The 22,772-nt window shown below is 36.5% G+C and overlaps 1 protein-coding gene across 1 annotated transcript in view; it reads left to right on the top strand.

Annotated features, from left to right (window-relative positions):
* Positions 1-22,530, top strand: part of LOC150083724 (calcium-activated potassium channel slowpoke-like) — a 668,330-nt gene extending 645,800 nt beyond the window's left edge. The window contains 1 exon segment of the mRNA XM_090378165.1: positions 20,970-22,530. Within this exon segment, the coding sequence (XP_090234291.1) occupies positions 20,970-21,050 (81 nt within the window). The 3' untranslated portion in view covers positions 21,051-22,530.
* Positions 22,531-22,772: the final 242 nt, after the last annotated feature.

The raw sequence follows: 22,772 nt of genomic DNA, 5'->3' as shown, positions 1-22,772 counted from the left end.
ATACTTATCTGGGACAAGTTATTAGCTGTAATAATGATAAATGGCTGGAAGTCAAGAGAAGAATAAATTTTGGATGGATAGTATTCAGGAAATATAGTCACATACTGAAGAGCAATATCCCAGTTTGTCTGAAACGTAAAATAATGAACCAATGTATACTCCCCACCATGACTTATGGAAGTGAAACTTGGGCACTCACCAAAAGAATGGAAGAGAAGCTGAGAACTACACAGCGAAGAATGGAACGAATTATATTGGGAATCAGACTGTTAGATAAGAAGAGGAACACATGGATTATACAGCAAACTCAAGTAAAGGACATTCTTATCAAAACTAAAGAACTAAAATGGTCTTGGGCAGGACACATAGCTCGTAGACATGATGACAGATGGACTAAGAAAATAACAGAATGGTACCCAAGAGGAGCTAGAAGAAAACCTGGAAGAAGACAAAGGCGGAGATGGATAGATGAAATTCATGAGTTTTTGGGCAGTAAATGGATGGCTAGTGCTCAAAACAGAAGGAACTGGAAAACTGCTGGAGAGGCCTTCATCCTGCAGTGGATTGAAAATGGCTGATGATGATGATGATGATGATGTTGGATGCCATTATGTTTCTGTTTGAAATATAAAATTTGCATCCTAAGGTGACAGCATGATGTGTTAACTCTGATGATCCCAGGTGATTTCAGGAAATGAAATTTACATGGAATTTTAATTGCTGTTCTAAGGTGCACCTTGTGAACCCTTGATAGAAGGAGCTGCACTGTATGCAAGAAATTATGTAAACTAAATCATGCTTGTGATATGCATTATCAGTTTTATGAATGGATTGGATTTAAAAAATTGACTCCAGCTTATACACTGGTCTAGCTGCAATCTTATATTTGGTGTTTTTTAATTAGAACACTAAAGCTTTATACCATTGGCTATATATGGGATGCAAATAAAACTCTTATGAGAGATGACATTAGAATGGTTTTGAATGGAAGACATATGGAGTTTTACTATTGTACAAATTGGAGCAGAATGGTATTAAGGGTAAGTTGCTACAATAGATAAAAGGATGGTTAAGTGGGAGAAGACAGAGGGTGGTAATAAATGGGTGCTGCTCTTCTTGGACTAATGTTATTAGTGGAGTCCCACAGGGTTCGGTGTTAGGTCCACTGTTGTTTGGTATATTTATCAATGATATTGATGAAGGTATATAAGGCTTAATGTCAAAGTTTGCAGATGATACAAAGGTTGGCAGGGTTGTTAATGACAGTAATGGCAGTGTGCTACTGCAACAGGATCTAGATAATTTGGGCAGATGGGCTAAGAAGTGGCAACTGAAATTTAACCTTGACAAATGCAAAGTACTGCATATGGGTAGCTGTAACCCCAAAGAAACGTACCAACTGTGTGGTACGTTTCTAACACTTAAGGTGATAGAAAATGAAAAAGACCTGGGAGTAATTGTGCAGTCAGATATGAAGTTTTCTGAGCAATGCAGACAGGCTGCCAGGCCAGGTCATGATGTTTTGTCAATGATATATAGGAATTTTGCTAGCAGGGAGAAGGAGGTGATTGTCCCTCTATATAAGGCAATGGTCAGGCCACGCCTTGAGTACTGCGTGCAGGTCTGGAGGCCTAATTTTAGGAAGGGTGTAGATTTACTTGAGCGTGTACAGAGAAGGGCAACAAGATTGGTGAGGGGAATGAAGGGATCCTCTTACCAAGAGAGGCTTAAGTTCTGCAAATTGCAGTGGCTGGAGACTAGGCACCTGCACGGTGATCTGATTGAGGTGTATAAGGCCTTGAATGGGTTGAGCACGCTGAATTCTGATGGGATCCTTCCACTTGTTCAGATTACGAACCTAAGGGGGCATAAATTCAAATTAAGAAAAGACAGATGTAGAATAGATGTGCGGAAATTTGCCTTTAGCCAGCGGGTGGTTAATTGCTGGAACAAACTTCCATCTGTTGGTGGAAGTTGATATGTTGAATAAATTTAAGGAGGAACTGGACAGGCATTTGGAGGGAATGGTGTGATTTTTTTTTTTTGGCTGATGCTGCAAAAGCTCGTACACTTGCTTTCTTGCATCACATGCCACTACTACTACTTGTTGGATATACTGACTAATGAACTTGAACTATCAGGATAGTTCCTGTTTTTAAATCTTTCTGTCAAACTTTTAATTTCTTCATCAAGGGCAGCTTTGGTGGAATAATTTTATAAACATTTAAAAATTTATTTTTCATATACAAAAGGATGATAACTATTGGAGTAGAAATATGCCAATATTTTAGGGCTTTCAATATACCTTAAAGATTTTTGATAAAGGGACACATTGCTCTGAAAGCTACTTGGTGTATATTTGTTTTAACACTCTTAGCCTTTATATTATTATTCCTTTTAGTATATTCACTTTTTATATTTTAATAGTGTCCATGTATTTTCTAATTATATTTTTATTTTTAATTCTCACTGTATATTTTTATTTTTAATTCTCACTGTATATTTTTAATAAAGTTTTATTTTACCATTTTGTTGGTTGCAACAATATTTATTTACAGTATGCTTATTCCCGACGCTCAAGGCTATTTTTGCTTAAAAAACTTTGTTAACGTGTTTACTGCTGACTACGAGTTAATTTGTATTTGGCGATCTGGCCCAAGACGTCACATACGAGTTAACTCAGACTGGTATGACTTGCCTCTTTCAGGTGCAGCTACGATTATATTCGTAGCAAATACGTGCAACTGATGGATGGTAGGTTTCTGGATAAGAATGAAAAATCAACCATGTCGTCAGAAAACAGAATTTATTCACAAAACAAAATATTTTATTCACACAAAAAGCTAGCTTCTTTTGGCACACTGAACAATAATAGCGTATTCCATGGGGTTTGTTATTTCTTGTACATACTGGATAAGGCATATATAGATGGGCGTGGTTTTTTTTTCTGTTGGTAGTATAGCCAACTGAAATTCTAAATAACGAATTTTACATTGAGACCTGATCTTCTTTGGAACGTTTAGAATTTTTTCTCCAATCAAAGATTCAATGTAACTTTTCCATCAAGTTACGGGTTCCACCATAAAATGTCCGAACTTCAGAGAAACCCATAACTTTACAGAAAAGGATGTATGCATTATGAATATATATTTCTATAATATGTAATGCAGTATTTTTTTGGCCATCTGATGGGTTTTTTTAGCGCTGAATAATACAAGAACATTTGATCTATGAACCAGAACCATACAACTCGTAAAAAAACTCTTCAGATTCCAAGTCACTCATATTAGAATAAAGCTCAAGCTCTTCTTCGGTCAGTGGTCTCTTCTTATCCATGTTTTACGGGGTTTTTTTTACGTTTTTTTTTTTTTTTTTTTTTTTGTAAAAAAAAAAAAACATGTAACAAAGTACTAAATACAACGTACACAACAAAGTCTGCATCACTGCAGTGGATTTACACACAGCACTGCCTCATATACAGCAATTTCTGCAAGTTACAGCACATCTGATTTAATCAAGTTAACTCTTAGTTGGCTGCTGTGAAGAATTACAATTACATATGCCAACTACGAGATAATTTGCGAGGTTTTTTTTACAACAATAAGCTTTTTTTTTACGAGTTTTGGTGATGAATATATATTATGATTTGGGTTTTGAATAATTTACCATGCCTAACTCTATTGGCGTCGGAGACCAGTTTACCCTAATAAGCCTTGGCAGTCAACATGTTAATATTCTTATTTAATCATCTTATTTAATAGTCTTAATTTTGCTCAAGTTAAGTTTAATGGGCCTTTATACTTCTCTTCTAGAATGTTCATTACTATGTATGGTTTAGAAATCCATCATACAATACATTATCCAAATATGACTCAAGATAGCAACAAACTCATAGTAGATCAGACATCTTTCTGGCCATTCAGTTTCTGTTCAAATAAAAAGGAAGAGATGACCTTTAGCCATAATTATGAGAGCTTCCTTGGACTCAGGGGAGGTACCCATGGACGGGAGATGTGCAAATGTGACCCGAATCCACAAAGGAGGATCAAAGAAAGACACAGGTAATTACAAACCTGTCAGTTTAATTTCTGTTCCAGGGAAAAATAATGAAGTCACTGGTTAAAGGATTGCAGGATCATGTAGACAAGACTTCAGTAATAATTCAGACACAGCATGAGTTTGTTAAGGGAGAGTCTTGTCTGACAAATTTGATTGGATACTATGATGTGGTGACATAGGAATTGGATGCAAAGAATAATTTTGATATCATATACTTGGATTTCAGGAAAGCTTTTAATAATACTGTTGCACATGGAAGACTACATGTGCAACAGTAGTCTTCCATGTGCAACAGTATTATTGCACATGGAAGACTGTACAATGTGAACAGTATGGCATTAAGAGCAAGTTGCTACAAAGGATAAAAGGATGGTTTGAGTGGGAGAAGACAGAGAGTGGTAATCAATGGACACTGCTCTTCATTGACTAATGTTATTATTGGAGTACCCCAAGGTTCGACGTTGGACCCACTGTTCATTTGCATATTTATCAATGATATTGATGAAGGTATATCAAGCTTAATGTCAAAGTTTTCTGATGATACAAAGTTGGCAAGGTTGTTAATGACAATATGCTACTGTAACAGAATCTAGAAATGTTGGGCAGATAGGCTGAGAAGTGGCAACTGAAGGTTAATATTGACAAATGCAAAGTACTGCATATGAGTAGTAGTAACCCCAGAGAACTGTACTAACTGTGTAGTACTACACTCGGGGTAGTGGAGAATGAAAAAGACACAGGGTAATTGTGCAGTAAGATATGAAGTTTTCTGAGCCATGCAGACAGAGAGAGCAGGTCATGGGGTCTTGTCAATGATATACAGGAATTTTGCTAGCAGCGATAAGGAGGTGATTCTAGTAGTAGTAGTAGTGGTGGCATGTGATGCAAGAAAGCAGTGTATGAGCTTATGCAGCATCAGCCAAAAAAAAAAAAAAAAAAAAATTTCACACAATCATTCCCTCTAAATGTTTGTCCAGTTCCTCCTTAAATTTATTTAACCTATCAACTTCCACAACAACAGATGGAAGTTTGTTCCAGCAATTAACCACCCGCTGGCTAAAGGCAAATTCCGCACATCTATTCTACACCTGTCTTTCCTTAATTTTAATTTATGCCTCCTTAGGTTCGTAATCTGAACAAGTGGAAGAATTCCATCAGAATTCAGAGTGCTCAACCCATTCAAGGCCTTATACGCCTCAATCAGATCACCGTGCAGGTGCCTAGTCTCCAGACACTGTAATTTGCATAACTTAAGCCTTTCTTCATAAGAGCAACCCTTTGTTCCATTCACTAATCTTGTTGCCCTTCTCTGTACTCATTACAGCAGCTTCCTTCCTAAAATGAGGTCTCCAGACCGTATACATTACTCAAGGTGTCGCCTGACCATTGCCTTATAAAAGGGAATAATCACCTCCTTATCCCTGCTAGAAAAATTCTTGTATATCATTGACAAGACACCATGAAATACTCTTGCAGATCATCTGCACTGCTCAGAAAACTTCATATCTGACTGCACAATTACCCCCAGGTCCTTTTCATTCTCTTCTACCCTGAGTGTAGTACCACACAGTTGATACATTACTCTGGGGTTACTGCTGCCCATATGCAGTACTTTACATTTCTCATTATACAGTCACTCCCCGACTTACGTAAGGATTGCATTCCATGGAAGTCTACGTAAGTCAGAATTTCCCTAAATGCTTATGCAGTACTCGCAAATTTGATTGAAGCAAAAAAGAAATGTTTGATGAACATGTAAATAGAATTATTTATTAAATTTTTTTGTCATGTGCAGGAAAAATTACAAAATTACAAAAATTTCAAAATTATAAAATTACAAAAAGAGAGAGGAGACAGGTATAACATCAGCAAGTTTTACGTTTCGAGCATGGTTGCCAGAATTAACTCTCCAGCTAATAAGCATGCCGCTGCAGAAGTTGAGGGTTGTGGAGATTTAGAAGGTTTTTTTTCCAACACGTCACAAAATTTCTCTGCAGCTGCAGAATCGGCACTGGCGACTTCACCGCATACTATAATGTTTTGGAAACCAGTGCGATGCTTGAACCTATTAAACCACCAGTTGCTTGCCATGAACTTGGCTTGGTGTTTGCCGTACTTATCCTTAATATCTTCATAAATACTCTTTGCTTTTGCTTGAATGGCCCTTAGACTCAGGGACACTTGCTTCTGAATCTGATTTTCCATCCATATTATTAATATCTTTTCCGTCTTCGATATAGCACCTGAACACTGTTTTGTGATCACTGTTGATCTTAAATGCATTGATCCTTTAACATATTCTTTTATACGTGCACTGTCCCTTAAAATAGTATTCACTGTTGAAACAGAAAGACCTAATTTCGTGCAATAGATGATAAACTTTGTCCCGCTTCGTGCTTCTTAATTAATCATCTTCATTTCTAAATCAATTTTGTTTCGTTTCCTAACACTGCCAGCACTTGCACTTTCCGTTGGTCCCTTTCTCTTCACCATTGTAATAAGTAAACAGGAATGAAGAGAAGAATCTGAAAATTTAATTGTTTTTTATATGATTGAAGATTTCAGTGAAGGAGAATACACATTCCACCATAATAATGTAAAACCCCACACAATTCCAGTTATCGGTATTATCGCAAATGCAATAAGATTGAGTTTACTACCAGTTTATAATTAGATGCACTAACAGAAAAGCCCAATAAACCAGAAAGTGCAAATTATTTTCATTGTTTTATGGTAGTGACCTCCAGAAATGTGTTTTAGAAAAATACACAAAGGCATTCAAAATCGATTCTTATAATGGAACATATGATAACAATGAAAGTGTAGTTAGACTCAAGCGTTTAGGGCATAAGCCTCAAGCTATGAAGGAGTCTAGACTATGTATAAATATAGTGCAAATGCATCAGGAATACATAGCTATATCTGAATAAATCAGAATATTAATAAAACGGCATCGTTTTAAGTTATATCTCATATTGTGAATACCTTCACAACGAGTTGCCATGATATTGCACTACTTCGAATAAGTAACGCTTCACCTAAGGAGAAGACTAATGTTACTTATTCTCAGATGGATACCACCACCCAGACGGCACCGTTTCAGGGCTATTTGGCCCTTCTAGACTCCTTCATAGCTTGAGGCTTATGCCCTAAACGCTTGAGTCTAAATACATGATACACCATCAGGCATCTCTCATATTGTGGAGTTATACTTCATAACTGTTTTGCCATCATTGCATCACTCGGGTACCTACCCACCCACCGAAGAAGGGCCAAAAAGCCCTGAAACGGTGCCGCTAGGGGGAGCTTGATGATGTCCGGAGTTTCCAAGAATAGGTAACAACAGCCTTCTCCACTGGGGAAGCGTTGCCTATTCGAGGAGTTTATGAGTTTTTGAGTGGTGTGAGTTGAAGGAGTTACTGTCCCTTTCATTCTTCTACACCGTTTCTTTTCCTCTTCCACTCCTACTATAACTTTCCCTCTACCTTTTTTGCTTTTCTAAGTCTAATAGGGACAAGTGGATATTCGAGTAGATATTCACATACATACATAAATAGCCCTGAAACGGTGCCGTCTGGGTGGTGGTATCCATCTGAGAATAAGTAACATTAGTCTTCTCCTTAGGTGAAGCGTTACTTATTCGAAGTAGTGCAATATCATGGCAACTCGTTGTGAAGGTATTCACAATATGAGATATAACTTAAAACGATGCCGTTTTATTAATATTCTGATTTATTCAGATATAGCTATGTATTCCTGATGCATTTGCACTGAAAGTGTAGTGCAATTTACATTATAAAAATGACCTTTTAGAGAGATAAATAGCTGTTATATAGCGAAAATTTCAACTTTCAAGGTCGTGGAAAGAATTACCAAAAAAAAACGTGTTATTGATTGGGTTCACATTACAATATTTTCACGATACTTCCATTTATTCCTATGGGATGCAAAATACATTTCCATGATTTTTTTTAAGTTTGCACCAGGTGGCAAAAACTTACGTAAAGTTGAATTTCCGTAAGTCGAGTATTACGTAAGCTGGGGAGTTGCTGTAAAGGTAATATTCAGTCCATGCCTGTCCTGAAGGGAGAATCACAAATGCTCCACCTTGTCCACCTTGGGAAGCCATTTATTCAATTGATCTAACAACAGAGAAGAAAACGTCATGAGTTTGCTTTTAGGTCTCCTTCTGGTGAGAATATACCTCATGCAATCATTTTATTTATCCCTTTCAGGAACTTATACACCTTGATCAGATCTCCTAAAGGGCAGAATATTAAAATTTAAGGCATTTATTTGTTCCCATTCTTCATACTTAACAGCTAATGAACTCTGGAATGCCCTTTTTCCTTGAAAACTAATAACTGAAGTAGTCAATTTCAGATGACTTTAGTTAATCCTGAGTTTAGTGTTGTCTCTCTCTCTCTCCACACACACACACACACACTTTTTAACTCAGAACAAAGGAAATTGCATACCACTGCACTTGTTATCAGCTTAAACATAAGGAACAAAATTAGTGGGTGTTGTATATTTGGCACATACACAGTTGTCAAGCTTTGCAGTTGGCCCACCCCCTATGCTAAGCCATTCCATATATATCATCTGGCCATTCTTCTTTGAATCCTCTATAGAAGTACTGCCATTTATTATGCATGACCTTCACATTTGAGTGCACTATTATATGCGATCTCACTGCATTTGGAAAATCTATCCATGTCTGGGGGCCACTCTTATCATCTTATATAGAAGAATAATGACACCGTTCTAGCTATTTGCAAAGATCTGATAAAACGCTGATAGGATACCTTATGTCTTGGCAACTATTTATACTGTGTTTTAAATTTGAGGTCTCATTGTCTCTTTCAAACCTGAACCACCTTTAAATCCCTCCAAACCGCTAAGTTATGCCTGGGCTTTTGTTTCCCAAGGTGAGTGAGGCAGTTTATTTAGTAGTATTAAACCTAAGTTGCCATTTTTCACCATATTTATAACTGGCCTAAATCATTATGAAGTGACATAGCATGGTTCTGTATGTAAGTCACCTTCCCAGTCTTTAAAAAGAAAACTTTGATAGCACTCTGACTTTGAATGTACCTCTCGCAATTCATTAAGGTACATTAAAAATTGTGTGCTATTTCACTTTATTTCTTATAGGATTCTGTGCAAAAACATTCTTACAAAGGCACTATTATAGTTGACAATAATTTGTAAAATAATAAGGGAAGTTTACCTCAATATAATATGTAGAACACTTTCATATGATACTCCAGCAATTAAAACGAAAAAATCGCAAATCTTACATTACAGTAATTAAAAATTACTGTAATGTAAGATTTTTACTGTAAAATTAATTTAATTAATTTTTTAATTTAATTTTTAATTGTGTTAAAAATTAAATTACGACATACGGTCAAAAAGTGTTGTCGGCTTCAGGAAGGAAAATCGTTTTTTTGCAATTTTTTTCGTTAAATTTCTTTTAATTAATTTGATTTTTAATTGTGTTAGATTGATTTTTAATTGTGGTCAATTGTTTTTAATTTTTTAATTATGTTCAATTGAATTTTAATTATTTTTTATTTTTTACTGTAATGTAAGATTTGTGATTTTTTTGTTTTAATTTCTGGAGAGTATCATACGGAAGTATTCTACGTATTATATTGAGGTAAACTTCTCTTATCATTTTACCAATATTGATATCAATGTAGAACAAATTGAGCATTACAGCTCTGGTTCATACTATCAAGTTGACAATAATATATGAGTAACAGAATGCCTCAACCACAGTGAAGTATCCTATTACCAGTAGTTCAAATCTAATGAATGTATCATTAGATTTGAATAGTCCCATAATATAGCTGAGTGATCAAAATGCAGGAGTGTAGTTGTCATGTTTGAATTGACAACAGTTCAAGCTCATGTAACCTCAAAATATGATAAAATTAAAATACAGGCATACCTCGAATAACGAATAGGATGCGTTCCACGAAATTACTTCGTTAAGCGAAACTTCGTTTTCAGAGGTAAAAATACTATTGCCAGAATAGGGATATGTTCCTACGTAAAGAAAATGAAAAGCTTTTTTTTTCGAACAAAGAAAAGTTTTATTAAATAAACAATCAACTTACAAAGTGAAATCACATTTTAAAATATGAGTCTAAAGTTGATTGCTTATGCTTTTTTTCTCTCTCATTTAACAATTGCCTATACGGAGTTATTGCATTTAACACTGATCGCTTAATAATAACACTTCTTCCTAAATCAGGATCATTTTCACTAAAAAAAATTAAAACGTTTTCAATGTCATTTAAGCACCTTTTTAAATCTTTGGTTGTTAACACTTTTTCGGCAGGAACTTCTTTAACTTCGTCTTCATTATCTTTGTCTTTGTTGTTAACAAGGTTTTCTAAATCTTCCACTGAAAAACCATCATCTTCTGCATTCAATAAATTTCTAACATCCTCTTCATCGACATTTTCGAAACCTATTGATTGAGCCATCTGGATAACTTCATTTCTAATTTCTTGGATGTTATTTTCTTCTTCTAGTACAACTTCTGGCCATATTTTGCACCAAACTCCATTTAAGCATTTCTTAGTGACTTCTTTCCAAGGACTATCAATGTTTTTAATGGTGCAGTTTTTCCAAAAAGTTTTAACTGTCATTTCCTCTTTATCCTCTAGTTCAGTTAAATTGCTTAATGTTCGACGCAAATAATAAGCTTTAAATGATGCTATTACTCCCTGATCCAATGGTTGAATCAGGGAAGTTGTGTTTGCTGGAAGAAACACAACTTTGACAGGAATGCATGTGTCCAACGTGTTAAGATCAGTAGGATGTCCCGGAGCATTGTCTAACAACAAAAGAGCTTTTTCTTCAAAGTTGTTTTTTTGACAATACCGTTTTACTTCAGGACAAAAGTGGTTAACAAACCAATCAGTAAATATTCAATGGGTTGCTCCTTGGCAACCCACGGTTTTCTATTTGCTTTCCATATTACAGGTAAATTCATTTTTATGTTACCTTTTAACGCCCTCGGATTTTCTGAATGGTAAACTAATAACAATTTTAATTTATAATCGCCAAAGACATTTGATCCAAAGAGTAACGTTAAACGGTCTTTGGCTGCTTTGAACCCAGCAGCTGATTTTTCTTCAATACAAATGAAGCTTTTTTTGGTAGCCGTTTCCAGAACAAACCGCTTTTGTCAACACTGAACACAAAATTTTCACCTTCAATTATTTCCTTTAGTTTTTCTGGAAACTTATTTGCAGCTTCTCCTGTTAATTTTACACTATGAATCCTGGCCCGTTTTTTAAATTTCTCGAACCAACCACGAGAAGCCCCAAAGGTTTCCGTAATTTCTTCAGTTTGTTTAGATTTCAGGTGATTAAACTGGAAATTTTTTTTTTTTATGTTAAATGGGGCTTGAAATTGCGGACTTCGTTATATCGAAGCTTCGTTATCAGAGGTAACGTTAACCGAGGTATGCCTGTATTTTTATCAAAATGATTAATTCTAACTCCTCTAACCTATGTATATTGCTAGAGTATAAACAGAATATTTATTTAAAGCCTGCTTTAGCCAAGTGTCAATGTGGGTGTTCTTGAGTTGGTCAGATCAAGCCCATATCATTAAATGGTTTAATAAAAATATTCTTGTCAAATTATTACAATAGTTGTAATTCCTCTGATCTATGTAGTCATGCAGAGTAAAAACAAAAATATTCATATATACAAAATCAAAGACAGAAAGAGGTACAAAAAAATTGCTTCTTTCATTAACTGATTGAAGTTTTTCCTCTTCCTCAGATTCCACACCTGAAGGGGCATAAATTCAAATTGAGGAAAAACAGTTGTAGAATAGATGTGTGGAAATTTGCCTTTATCCAGAGGGTCGCTGATTGCTGGAACAAACTTCCATCTATCATTGTGGAAGTTGACAGCTTAAATAAATTCAAGGCTGAACTAGACAAACTTGGAGTGAATGGATGGGTGAAATGGGAAGTGGTTTTTTTTTGGCTGATGCTATATAAGCTTGCTTTCTTGCATCATATGCCTCTACTAATGCTAAAGTTAGATATAAGTCAGTAAGCAGTTGCTTAAGGATTTGAATTTAGATATCTGAAATTATATTATAAATAAGTACAAACAATCTTGGCATTTGGGACAGTTGCTTGCAATGCATTTTAAAGTTAGTTCATTAATTAATTCATTAAATGAAATAAAATTATCAATGCCAAAATTAAATTATTTTGAATTAAATTATTTATAAATAAAAATATAATTATTAAAATCATAAAATTAATTCATCAAATACATAATATAAGGAACTTAACATACTAGAAAAAAAAAGTATATATAGGATAGTGCATTATTTTCTCTCTTTATAATAATAAGTATAAAACAGAAATAAGTCGGGCATAATGGAACTGTAAATTTATTTTTCTTGTCACCACCTGCCCAAATGACATGTTGCGAGATAAAATCATACCCAAAGTTGTCTGCTGATTATGAAATTAATGAACATATATAAGAGATGGCAAGTGCATTCTATGTGAAAGGCTGTTGTTGTTGTTATTTGGTTTTTAGGAGCATTAGCAACTAAGGCCATATTGCTCGGGGATATGCGGTGGTCATTCCCTGACCTTTCCGCATTCTCCGTATTTGGTGGTGACGGGCTCGAATCCCGGTCTAATCAAGAAGCGTGTGCTACACGCACTGCTGCTCCTTCCCACCTGGCTACGGAGGCGCCGTGAAAGGCATTACAAAGCAAGGACTACATGTACAGCTGTAAGCTACAGTAACCAGTTTATTGCACTGTGGTGCTATTCTTCCAGAAACTTGAATTTTGAATTGGTGCAAGAATATTTATAGAAGCAACGAATCACTACTTTTTGTGTGATGGCGTCTATGGCTGGCAATAGCATTAGTAGAGGCATACGATGCAAGAAAGCAAGCTTATGCAGCATTAGCCAAAAAAAAAAAAAAAAACCTCCCATTTCATCCCTCCATTCGTTCCAAATGCCTGTTCAGCTCAGCCTTAAATTTATTTAGGCTATTAGCTTCAACAACAAAAGATGGAAGCCTGTTCTACCAATCAACTACCCGCTGGCTAAAGGCAAATTTCTGCACATCTATTCTACAACTATCTTTCCTCAATTTGAAACTGTGCCCCCTAGGTTCTTAGTCTAAGCAAGATGAAGAATCCCATCAGCATTCGGCTAGCTTTCTCAACCCATTCAAGGCCTTATACACCTCAATGAGATCACCTCGCAGGTGCCTACTCTCCAGGTGCTGCAATTTGCAGAACTCAAGCCTTTCTTGGTAAGAGCATCCCTTTGTTCCTCTCACCAATCTTGTTGCCCTTCTTTGTACTCATTCTAGCAACTCTACATCCTTCCTAAAATGAGGCCTCCAGACCTGTACACAGTACTCCAGGTGTGGCCTTACCATTGCCTTGTATAACGGTATTATCATCTTCCTGTCCCTGCTAGCAAAATTCCTATATACCATTGACAAGACTACAAGACTGCAGTAGATAATGACCTGCCCTGGCAACCCGTCTGCACTGCTCAGCGAACTTCATATTTGGCTGCACAATTACCCCCAGGTCTTTTTCACTTTCCACTTCCCTGAGTGTAGTACCACCCAGTTGGTACGTTTCTGTACGTTGGTACAAATACTTAGATTTGGAGTGTGTCACCACCTGAACTGCAGTTAAATGAAAAAAAATAATAATAAAAATAAATAAATTTTCTGTTTATACTCCGGCACGACAACCAAGTCAGTAGAGTTTACAATAAATCGTCAATACAAATATTTATTGTATTTAGTAGTCACGGGCTTGAACCCCGGTCCACTCAAGGAACGAGAGTGCTATGCACTCTCGTTCATGACCACTCGGCTACGTCCCCTGATATAGACCTAGATTTGTTGATTTTTGCAGTAGATAATGCAAGCAGACTGTGTAACATTCTTGAATATAATGTTATTGGAATGTTAATGGAATTGTAACATATTACTGAATAGTGATGTTACAGTTCAAGTAATGAAATTCTACACTACAAGGGAACCCATTTGACATTGATCCAATACCTATGTCCAACAAATAACTGTTGGTTGAATTAGATTCTGTAAGGAGCTATCCATGACAAGTGTATCATACATGATTCATTTGTAATTAATGTCATTGATAAATTTTAAGTACTGGTTAAGTCATCAAATGTGGACATTGTAGGGATATTGCAGATGTGGTGTCACTCAGACACAAGTGATACAGAATTGTAAAATAGGGAGTGCAATGTGTACAGAAAGGACAGACAGGACAGGAGGGGTAGACATTATTATTTTCATTAAGAAGCATATTGAATCTAAGGCAATGAAAACAGCTGACATGTGTGGCCAGTGCAATGTTCAGTCCGTTTGATTTGCTATAAGCATTGAGAAAACAAAAATAAGAGTAGAAGTGTGTTATAGGCCTAATGATTGTGATGAGTATAATGAATAACTGGGAGAGAAATAGGGCCAGAAAATCAGAATGCCTTATAAAGGGAGATTTTAGTTTTCCAGATATTGACTGCAACTTGTGGTTTGGTCACTCACATATTAGTAAAACTTTTGTAGATTTATTGGATGACTGTGTTCTACAGCAGCATGTTAGAGTGGAAAAAAGAGAAAGTGGTACTCTTAATCTGATTATCAGGAGCGATTCTTTCTTTCTTCATGCATTAGGAATTTGCAGATAAAAGACCACTGGGTGGCAGTGATCAGGGTGTACTTATGTGGGATTTACTTAAACACGTAACTACTGTCAAGGGTAAAGGGAAGGACTTTTGTTCTCATAAAGGTGACTTTGGTGGTCTCAGATAATTCTTAAATTCTATACAGTGGGACAAGCTAATGAAGTTACCAACAGCAAATTCTAAATGGGAAACATTATCGGGAAGTGATCATAGTCTGCAATCAAGTCACAAAAGAGGTTAGGCAGGCTATGGCAGATTATAAGAAGTCTTTGACAAAAGATGCAAAGAAAAACAGCAAAGACTTCATTGCTTATGTAAACACTAGAAAGAAGGAAGGTGATAAATCATATTGGCCCAGGAAGGCAATAAATCATATTGATACCTTGATATCAATAGTTGAACCATTAATATCAAGTTGCTGGCTTAGGTTGCTGACAAACTGAATAGTTATTTTGCATCTACATTCACACATGAGGAATTCTTTAGGGAAGGGAATGCCAAAAGTTGTCGTATTTAAAAGAAAATTCAAAAGTTTATCACACTCTAACAGGAAGCTAAATGATTTTGTGATAACTGAGAGAAAAGTGGAAGAAAGTGAGCCCATTGTTTTCAGTATTTATAAATTAAATTGTTGAAGCTAAACTTAAAAAAGGGAAGCAGGTAAGCAAATCCTTAGTCATAATTATTAGTGCATTTTGAGATTCAGGGGAGATCCCTGTAGACTGGTGAAGTGCAAATGAACCCCAATTTACAAAAGGGGGGGGGGATAAATAGTGACATGAGTAATTATACACCTGTTAGCTTAACTACTGTTCCAAGGAAAATAATGGACTCACTGGTTACAAAAGTAATTCAGGACCATCTAGACAGGAGTACAATTATACTTCAGTCACAATATGGATTTGGTAAGGGGCTATCTTTTCTGTCCAATCTGTTTGGATACTAGGATGTAGTAACAAACAAATTGAATTCAAAAAATAATTTTGATATCATATATACTGGATTTCAGGAAATTATTCTTGTAGGGATGGAGTCCTTTATTCCACACTCTACTTTATCTAAACATCGGTTTTCTAATAAATGTGCCAAGGATTTACCCTCATTAATCACCCTTCCAACCTTTGTATAATCTGCAAACTTGGACATTAAGCCTGATATACCTTCATCAATATTATTAATAAATAGAGAAAATAACAATGAGCCCACTGTTGAACCCTGGGGGACTTCACTATTCTTCGTGGACTAATGTTATTAGTGAAGTCCCCCAGGGTTCAGCAATGAGCCCATTGTTATTTTCTCTATTTATTAATGATATTGATGAAGGTATATCAGGCTTAATGTCCAAGTTTGCAGATTATACAAAGGTTGGAAGCGTGGTTAATGAGGGTAATCAAGGTAAGCTACTGCAACAAGATGCAGACAGATTAGGCAGATGGGCTGAGAAATGACAATTTAATTTTAATATTGACAAATTCAAGGTAGTTCATATGGGGAGCAGTAATCCCAGATTAATGTACCAGCTGTTGGTACTACACTCTGGATAGTGTAAAATGAAAAAGACCTGTGAAAAATTGTGCAGTCAGATATGAAGTTCTTGGAGCAGTGCTGACATGCTGCCAGAACAGTTCATGGGGTTTGTCAATGATATACAGGAATTTTGCTAGCATGGATAGGGAGATGATTTATCTTTTGTATAAGGCAGTGGTTAGGCCATATCTTCAGTATTGCATACAGGTCTGAATGCCTCATTTTAGATGGACATTGATCTGTTGTAATGGGTGCAGTGAACCACAACAAGATTGGTGAGTGAACCAAAAGTGCCCTTACCAGGAAAGGCTAAAGGTTTCAGTTTTAAAATTTCCAGCATCTGGAGACTAGGCATATGCAAAGTGATCTGATTGAGTATTTAAGACTTTGAATGGACAAAGTGCTAATGCATTCTTCCTCGTAAGCATTAGCATTAGTAGAGGCATTTGATCCAAGAAAGCAAGCTTATGCAGCATCAGCCAAAAAAAAAAAAAAAAAAACCACTTCCACTTCACCCCTCTGTTCGTTCGAAATACCTGACCAGCTGAGCCTTAAACTTATTTAGGCTATCAACTTCCACGACAAGGGATGGAAGTCTGTTCCACCAACCAACCAATGCTGGCTAAAGGCAAATTTCCGCACGTCTATCCTACATCTGTCTTTCCTCAATTTGAATTTATGCCCTCTCAGGTGATTATTCTGAGCGAGAGGAAGAATCCCATCAGCATTGAGCATGCTCAAACCATTCAAAGCTTTATACACCTCTATCAGATCACCTGTTAGCTACCTGAGCAGGATCATCAACAGTTGACCCATCGATATCAAGTGGACCAATCTGATTCATCCCCTTCCTTCTAGAGTTTACATAAGTAAAGAACTCTTTGCTGTTTTTCTTTGCATCCCTTCCCAATGATTTCTCATAATCTGCCTTCGCCTGCCTAACCTCCTTTGTAACTTGGTTACAGATCAACTTGTATCTATCATAGGCTTCTGTGTCATATGTTAATTTGTATGTATCCCATGCATGTTTCTTCTCTGCCATATGCCTCATTAGTTCATCTGACATCCATTTAGGCCTAAACCTTGAACAATATTTCTTAGTTGGTATGTAAAGCCTTGTAGCTTCCAAGATAGGTTCTCTGAATGCTTCCCATTTTGCATTTGCTGTTGGTAACATCATCAGTTGGTCCCACTGTATAGAATTTAAATACTGTCTCAGTCCATCGTAGTCGCCTTTACGAAAGCAATAACCCTTCCCTTTACCCCTAATGGTAGTTACCTCTTTGAGTAAATCCCACTTCAGCACACTGTGATCACTGCCACCTAGTGGTTCATTTATCTGCAGATTCTTAATGCATGAAGAATCACTGCTGATAATCAAATCAAGAGTATTACTCCCTCTAGTTGCCTCTCGAACATGCTGATGTAGAAAACAATCATCCAGTAAATCCACAAAAGCCTTGCTAGTGTGTGAGTGACCAGCTCCCAAATTCCAGTCAATATCTGGGAAATTAAAATCTCCCATTATAAGATTCTCTGATTTACTGGCCCACTCTATTTCCCTGTACAGTTTCTTATTATACTCATCAGAGTCATTAGGCCTATAGCACACTTCTACTCTCAATTTTGATCTCCCAATGCTTATGTCACACCAAACTGACTCGACACTGCACTGTCCAGTCAGTTTGTCGAGTCAGTGATGTCCACTGGCTTCACTTCCTTGGATTTTATGTATTTCTTAACTAACAGCATAACCCCTCCTCCCTTCCTATCCAGTCTATCCTTTCTGTAGACGTTGTACTCCCCAAATTCCAGTTCTGCATTCCTTATATCTGTGTGACACCACGTCTCTGATATCCCAACAATATCTGCCTTTGATGTTTTGAGCAATACCTCAAATTCATCAAATTTATTTACTAAACTCCTAGCATTGGTGTACACGCAAGTATACATGCACCTATTTCTATTCTTAGCTACCCTAACACAACCCATGTGTTTACTTGTACCGCAATGACTTCCAGCAGTCTCTGAAATATCCTGCAACTTGTTTTTCAGGCTTCTGCTCATTCCAATAGAAGCAGTGCAAGAATCTCTTTCACCTCTGCCAGTGGCTACTGTTAATCTATTCGTCTTTGTCTCCCTCCAAGCTAGCAGTTTTCCGACCCACCTAACACTGCCTCGATAGCATCAGCAAATATTCTTGCACCCTTTCTATTTAAGTGTATCCCATCCCTGTAGAAGCAATCTCTCCTGTTAACAAGTACAGTCCAGGCTGAAAAAAATTCTACCCCTTGAGCCTTGCACAATCTTTCCCGGGCCGAATTGATCGACAAGGCTCTCATCATATACTCCCTCCTATCGTGTCTGGGCAGAATTGCAGACACTTTCAAATTCAACCCTATTTCATGGCTTTTTTTCAACAGTGACCTGTACTTGTTAAGCAATTCCGCCGGTCTCCTACTCTTGATATCATTAGTGCCAACGTGTACAACTATATCACCTTTTGTGCCCTTAAAAGATGATATCTGCTCTACAACGTCATCAACCTTTGCCCCTGGCAGACATACCCTGGTCCTGTTCCACCTATCCTTTTTACAAAGCATGTTCCCCGTTTCCCTGACAATAGAGTCACCAACAACTACTAGTTCCTTTGGGACCAGTGCATTCTGCCTTGGGGGTTGCCGCTGTGTTGCGCGATGACCAAGTGCAAGCTCTGGCGTTGATGTGGGCAGCTGAGAGCTTGATGGGCCCCTCAATTTAGTTCCTTCGAGGGCATCCACCCTGTTCTTCAAGCTCTCATATAGGCCCATAAGAACGCTGAGTTGTTGCCTGATTTCGATACACTCCTTGCATCGCACACACACAAAGACATCCCCCATGGCAATATCGTGTCCCGTACCTGAATGCTCCACAAACATCATGCAAGCTGTGCATTTTAGAAGGCTGTGATTCAGAAGGCAACTGCCCCCCCTTAGTTCTCCTCTGAGCCACAGCACTTCCATTAGCTTGAGCCTTTTGTTTTGCTGCTCTGGTCTGAGTCATGATTTCTTTTAATTTAAATAAAATTTCAATTTCAGTTTATAACCCTAACTTATCTCTCAACACAGTTATAACGGGATATATATTTTTTAGTGTCAAGTATTAATTATCTCGAGTTCCCTTTATATAACTTCCGTATCAATTATGTATTAATTAATTATGTTACGTTTGTAATCTAAGTCGGTATATGTATTTAGTTAAAAGTACAATTTAAATGCCAACGAAGTTCAACAAGTTTAATAGAATTTATTGATCACTGAAAATATTATAACCTATACTATAGTAATGCTATCTAGGTTCGGTATATAACGATCATATGAGAAAGACAAGGGCGGGACGTTACGAACGGTAAATCTATGGACACTTAAGTATTAATTAACTTTCAAATCTCGCTGTCTCAATTCAGAATAAACTAACGATCCTTACTAGGTCTATAAGCTACTTACAAAAAATAATTTGATGTAAAAAATATTCAAAAAGCGGCTAAATATGGCTAAAAAACTTCTCGTTCAGCGGAGTTGCGACTTGTAACACGTGGATACCCTTACCGATACTTTTTCTAAGGAGTTTTAATTTCAAATTGAGGAAAGATGGTTACAAAATAGATGTATGGAAGAAGTTTGCTTTCACTCAGAAGGTGGTTGATTGTTGCAACTAACTTCCATCTGTTGCTTTTTAAGTGGATAACTCGAATAAATTCAAGGAAGAACTATACAAACTATTGGAGAGGATGGATAGATGATATGGGTAAGGGTTTTTTGGGCTGATGCTGTACAAGCTTGTTTTCTTGCATCATTTACTACTACTGATTTTCCTTCTTTCAATTATTTTGTTGAAATAGTCTATGCATTAAACTTTTACAGAATTTTCTTTATTTTTGAAACAAGATGCAATACTTTAAAAATTGAACCTATGACTTATATATATATATATATATATATATATTATTCTTTAGTAATATGATAATTTATGTTGTATTTAACTTTTAATATACTTTTATAGTGGTTTTCCTTAAATTATTTCTAGATTTTTCTGTTGTCCCAGTAGCTGTTTTAGCAATGCCCGGGTACGAACAGAGTACATATTATTATTTTATCTTTCTATTGTGGTTTATTGTGTTTATTTTCTTAATTACGGGTGTTTTCTACTCATAGGTATTATGGTTAATACATTACTGGTCTTTAAGCTAGCCTAAACTCGGTTATCTTAAATAGGCCCTGGGCATTTAAGATAACCGAGTTTAGGCTAGCTTAAAGACCAGTAATGTATTAACCATAATACCTATGAGTAGAAAACACCCGTAATTAAGAAAATAAACACAATAAACCACAATAGAAAGATAAAATAATTATATATATATATATATATATATATATATATATGTCTTGTATTTTTATCACTACTAATTAAGTAAAAGGATACTGAAAACATATTGACATATGCATATTTACTGTTGGGAAATGAACATATCAAAAGAACATATAACACCAAGAACATTTTCTAATATTGTAGTAAGTGGTAATGCTCAGCTTCTGAAAATTAACTTAATGATACATCTCACCTGCTTCTCTTTATATTGAAATTTGTTTTTCTTTTGTAGGTGTTTGTCCTTATGCAGTTTGATCCAGGCATGGAATACAAGCCAAACCGTGGTGAAGAAATAAAGGAAGACAACTCCTGACTCATCCACTGTAGCGCCTTGACAGATGGTCCTTATTCATTCATCTGATCTCAGAATGATGAAATGCGTTGTTAGAGCCCATCCTTAGACAATGCCTTTAGTTTGGCTCTCAGTGATGGTCTGCTATGCCTGATGATTCCAATCTTCCCAGGCTGACTTTTTGCTCTACACAACTTTTTCTAAATGACTCTTCCCCCACCCCTCCCCCATCTCCCTCTCTCTTCTTCTTCCTCCTCTCTCTGTGGTGTACTTTTCTATACCATTTTTATGCTGCAATAATTGGTGCTATTTGTATGTAGAACTCACAAGCTTCCATTGGTTATCATACAGTCAGATGTCTCTTGTATACATGTTATCCCTTCTTTCTTAATTCAATTTCTGAATAACGTATTCTCTTACTCTGATTTGTATTCTATAGATAATTCAAGGAAATCTATCTTTTATTGATTTAATGGGGTCAAAAGGCAAACACTGTCCATGGTTTTCTAACTTCAGTTTCAGGCATCATTGAGACAACGCAGCTAAGTTCGTCAGACGAATTAGTTAAAGGTCCCTGTCAAGCCGCTACAGTTTATTACTATACAGCTGCACCTCTGGGGTGCAAACCACAAAGACTTACTCCCAGCCAAAAGAAGTTGTGCTGGAGAAACAGGACAATAATGTGCACTTCTGTCTACTGCAATAATTGGACTGCATGCAATTTCATTATTGAACTGTTACTTTTCAACTGGTGCCCTTCAATGTCATTACTTGATGATGCCACTTATGGTAGTGGATGTCAGGAAGTAATGTCACAGTCTCTCATGGAGCACACGCATTTTCACACTGATAATTATTTTTAGTTGACGACACTAGTATATACACTGTAAATTGTATATGAAAATAATTCATTGTGTCCTGTGTGTGCTCGCCACTCCCACTCAGGGGTCATTCTTTGTACATATGCGCTGGTCCCCTCATTCTTCAATGAAGAGAAACCCTCCCATGATTGGTATTTCATCCTCTTCCTTCCAGTAATATACTCTAGAGCCTCAGTACAATTGCCCTGATGATAACTCCAAATTTCATTTCCATTATCTTAATGACGAGTTTGTCCCATGTAGATAGCCAACCCCCAAGTCCCAGGATGCAACCATACCTAGACAATCTAGATGTGATATGCCTGCCGAAGTCCCTGTTTCCTTTGTTGCATTCATCCTCTGTATGTCATTGGAAACAGGCTCGCAGTCAATTGGTGCTGGCTCTGTTAGCATAGTGAAAGTTGCCATCCTAGGTTGTCATAAAATTTTATGCGCTCCATGATCTACTCCATTGACCCTAACATCGAAATATATGTACATTTGGTCAATGAGCTAGTTTTTCAATGTTCTCTCTGTCCATCAGTCATATTTCCTTACATAAGTAAAAGGAAGATGGACAGATGAATGTACAGCAAGCTTTGTCCATAAGCAGAAAAATTATAATAAACAAGTATTGCCAATCAAGACAACCCAGTACTTTATTTCACATAAAAGTACATAATTTAGTAATAGCAGAATTCAATCCATTTGTACAAAATAGTCTTCCAAAACCTGCTAACTGGAATTGTTATGAAAGACAATAAAGACTTTTCATAGCAGCATTGATTTCTTATGTTATTTGTGATGTTGTGAGTCAGCTGAGATCCGTGGCAACATAAAAGAACTTCATTGTCATTTTTAACACAATATCCAGTTTTCAAGG

The sequence above is a fragment of the Mastigoproctus giganteus genome, chromosome 7, assembly GCF_048544385.1.
Source record: "Mastigoproctus giganteus isolate SK-2022 chromosome 7, ASM4854438v1, whole genome shotgun sequence".
NCBI classification, from domain to species: Eukaryota; Metazoa; Arthropoda; class Arachnida; order Uropygi; family Thelyphonidae; genus Mastigoproctus; species Mastigoproctus giganteus.
This window is presented reverse-complemented; position numbering and strand designations above follow the sequence as displayed.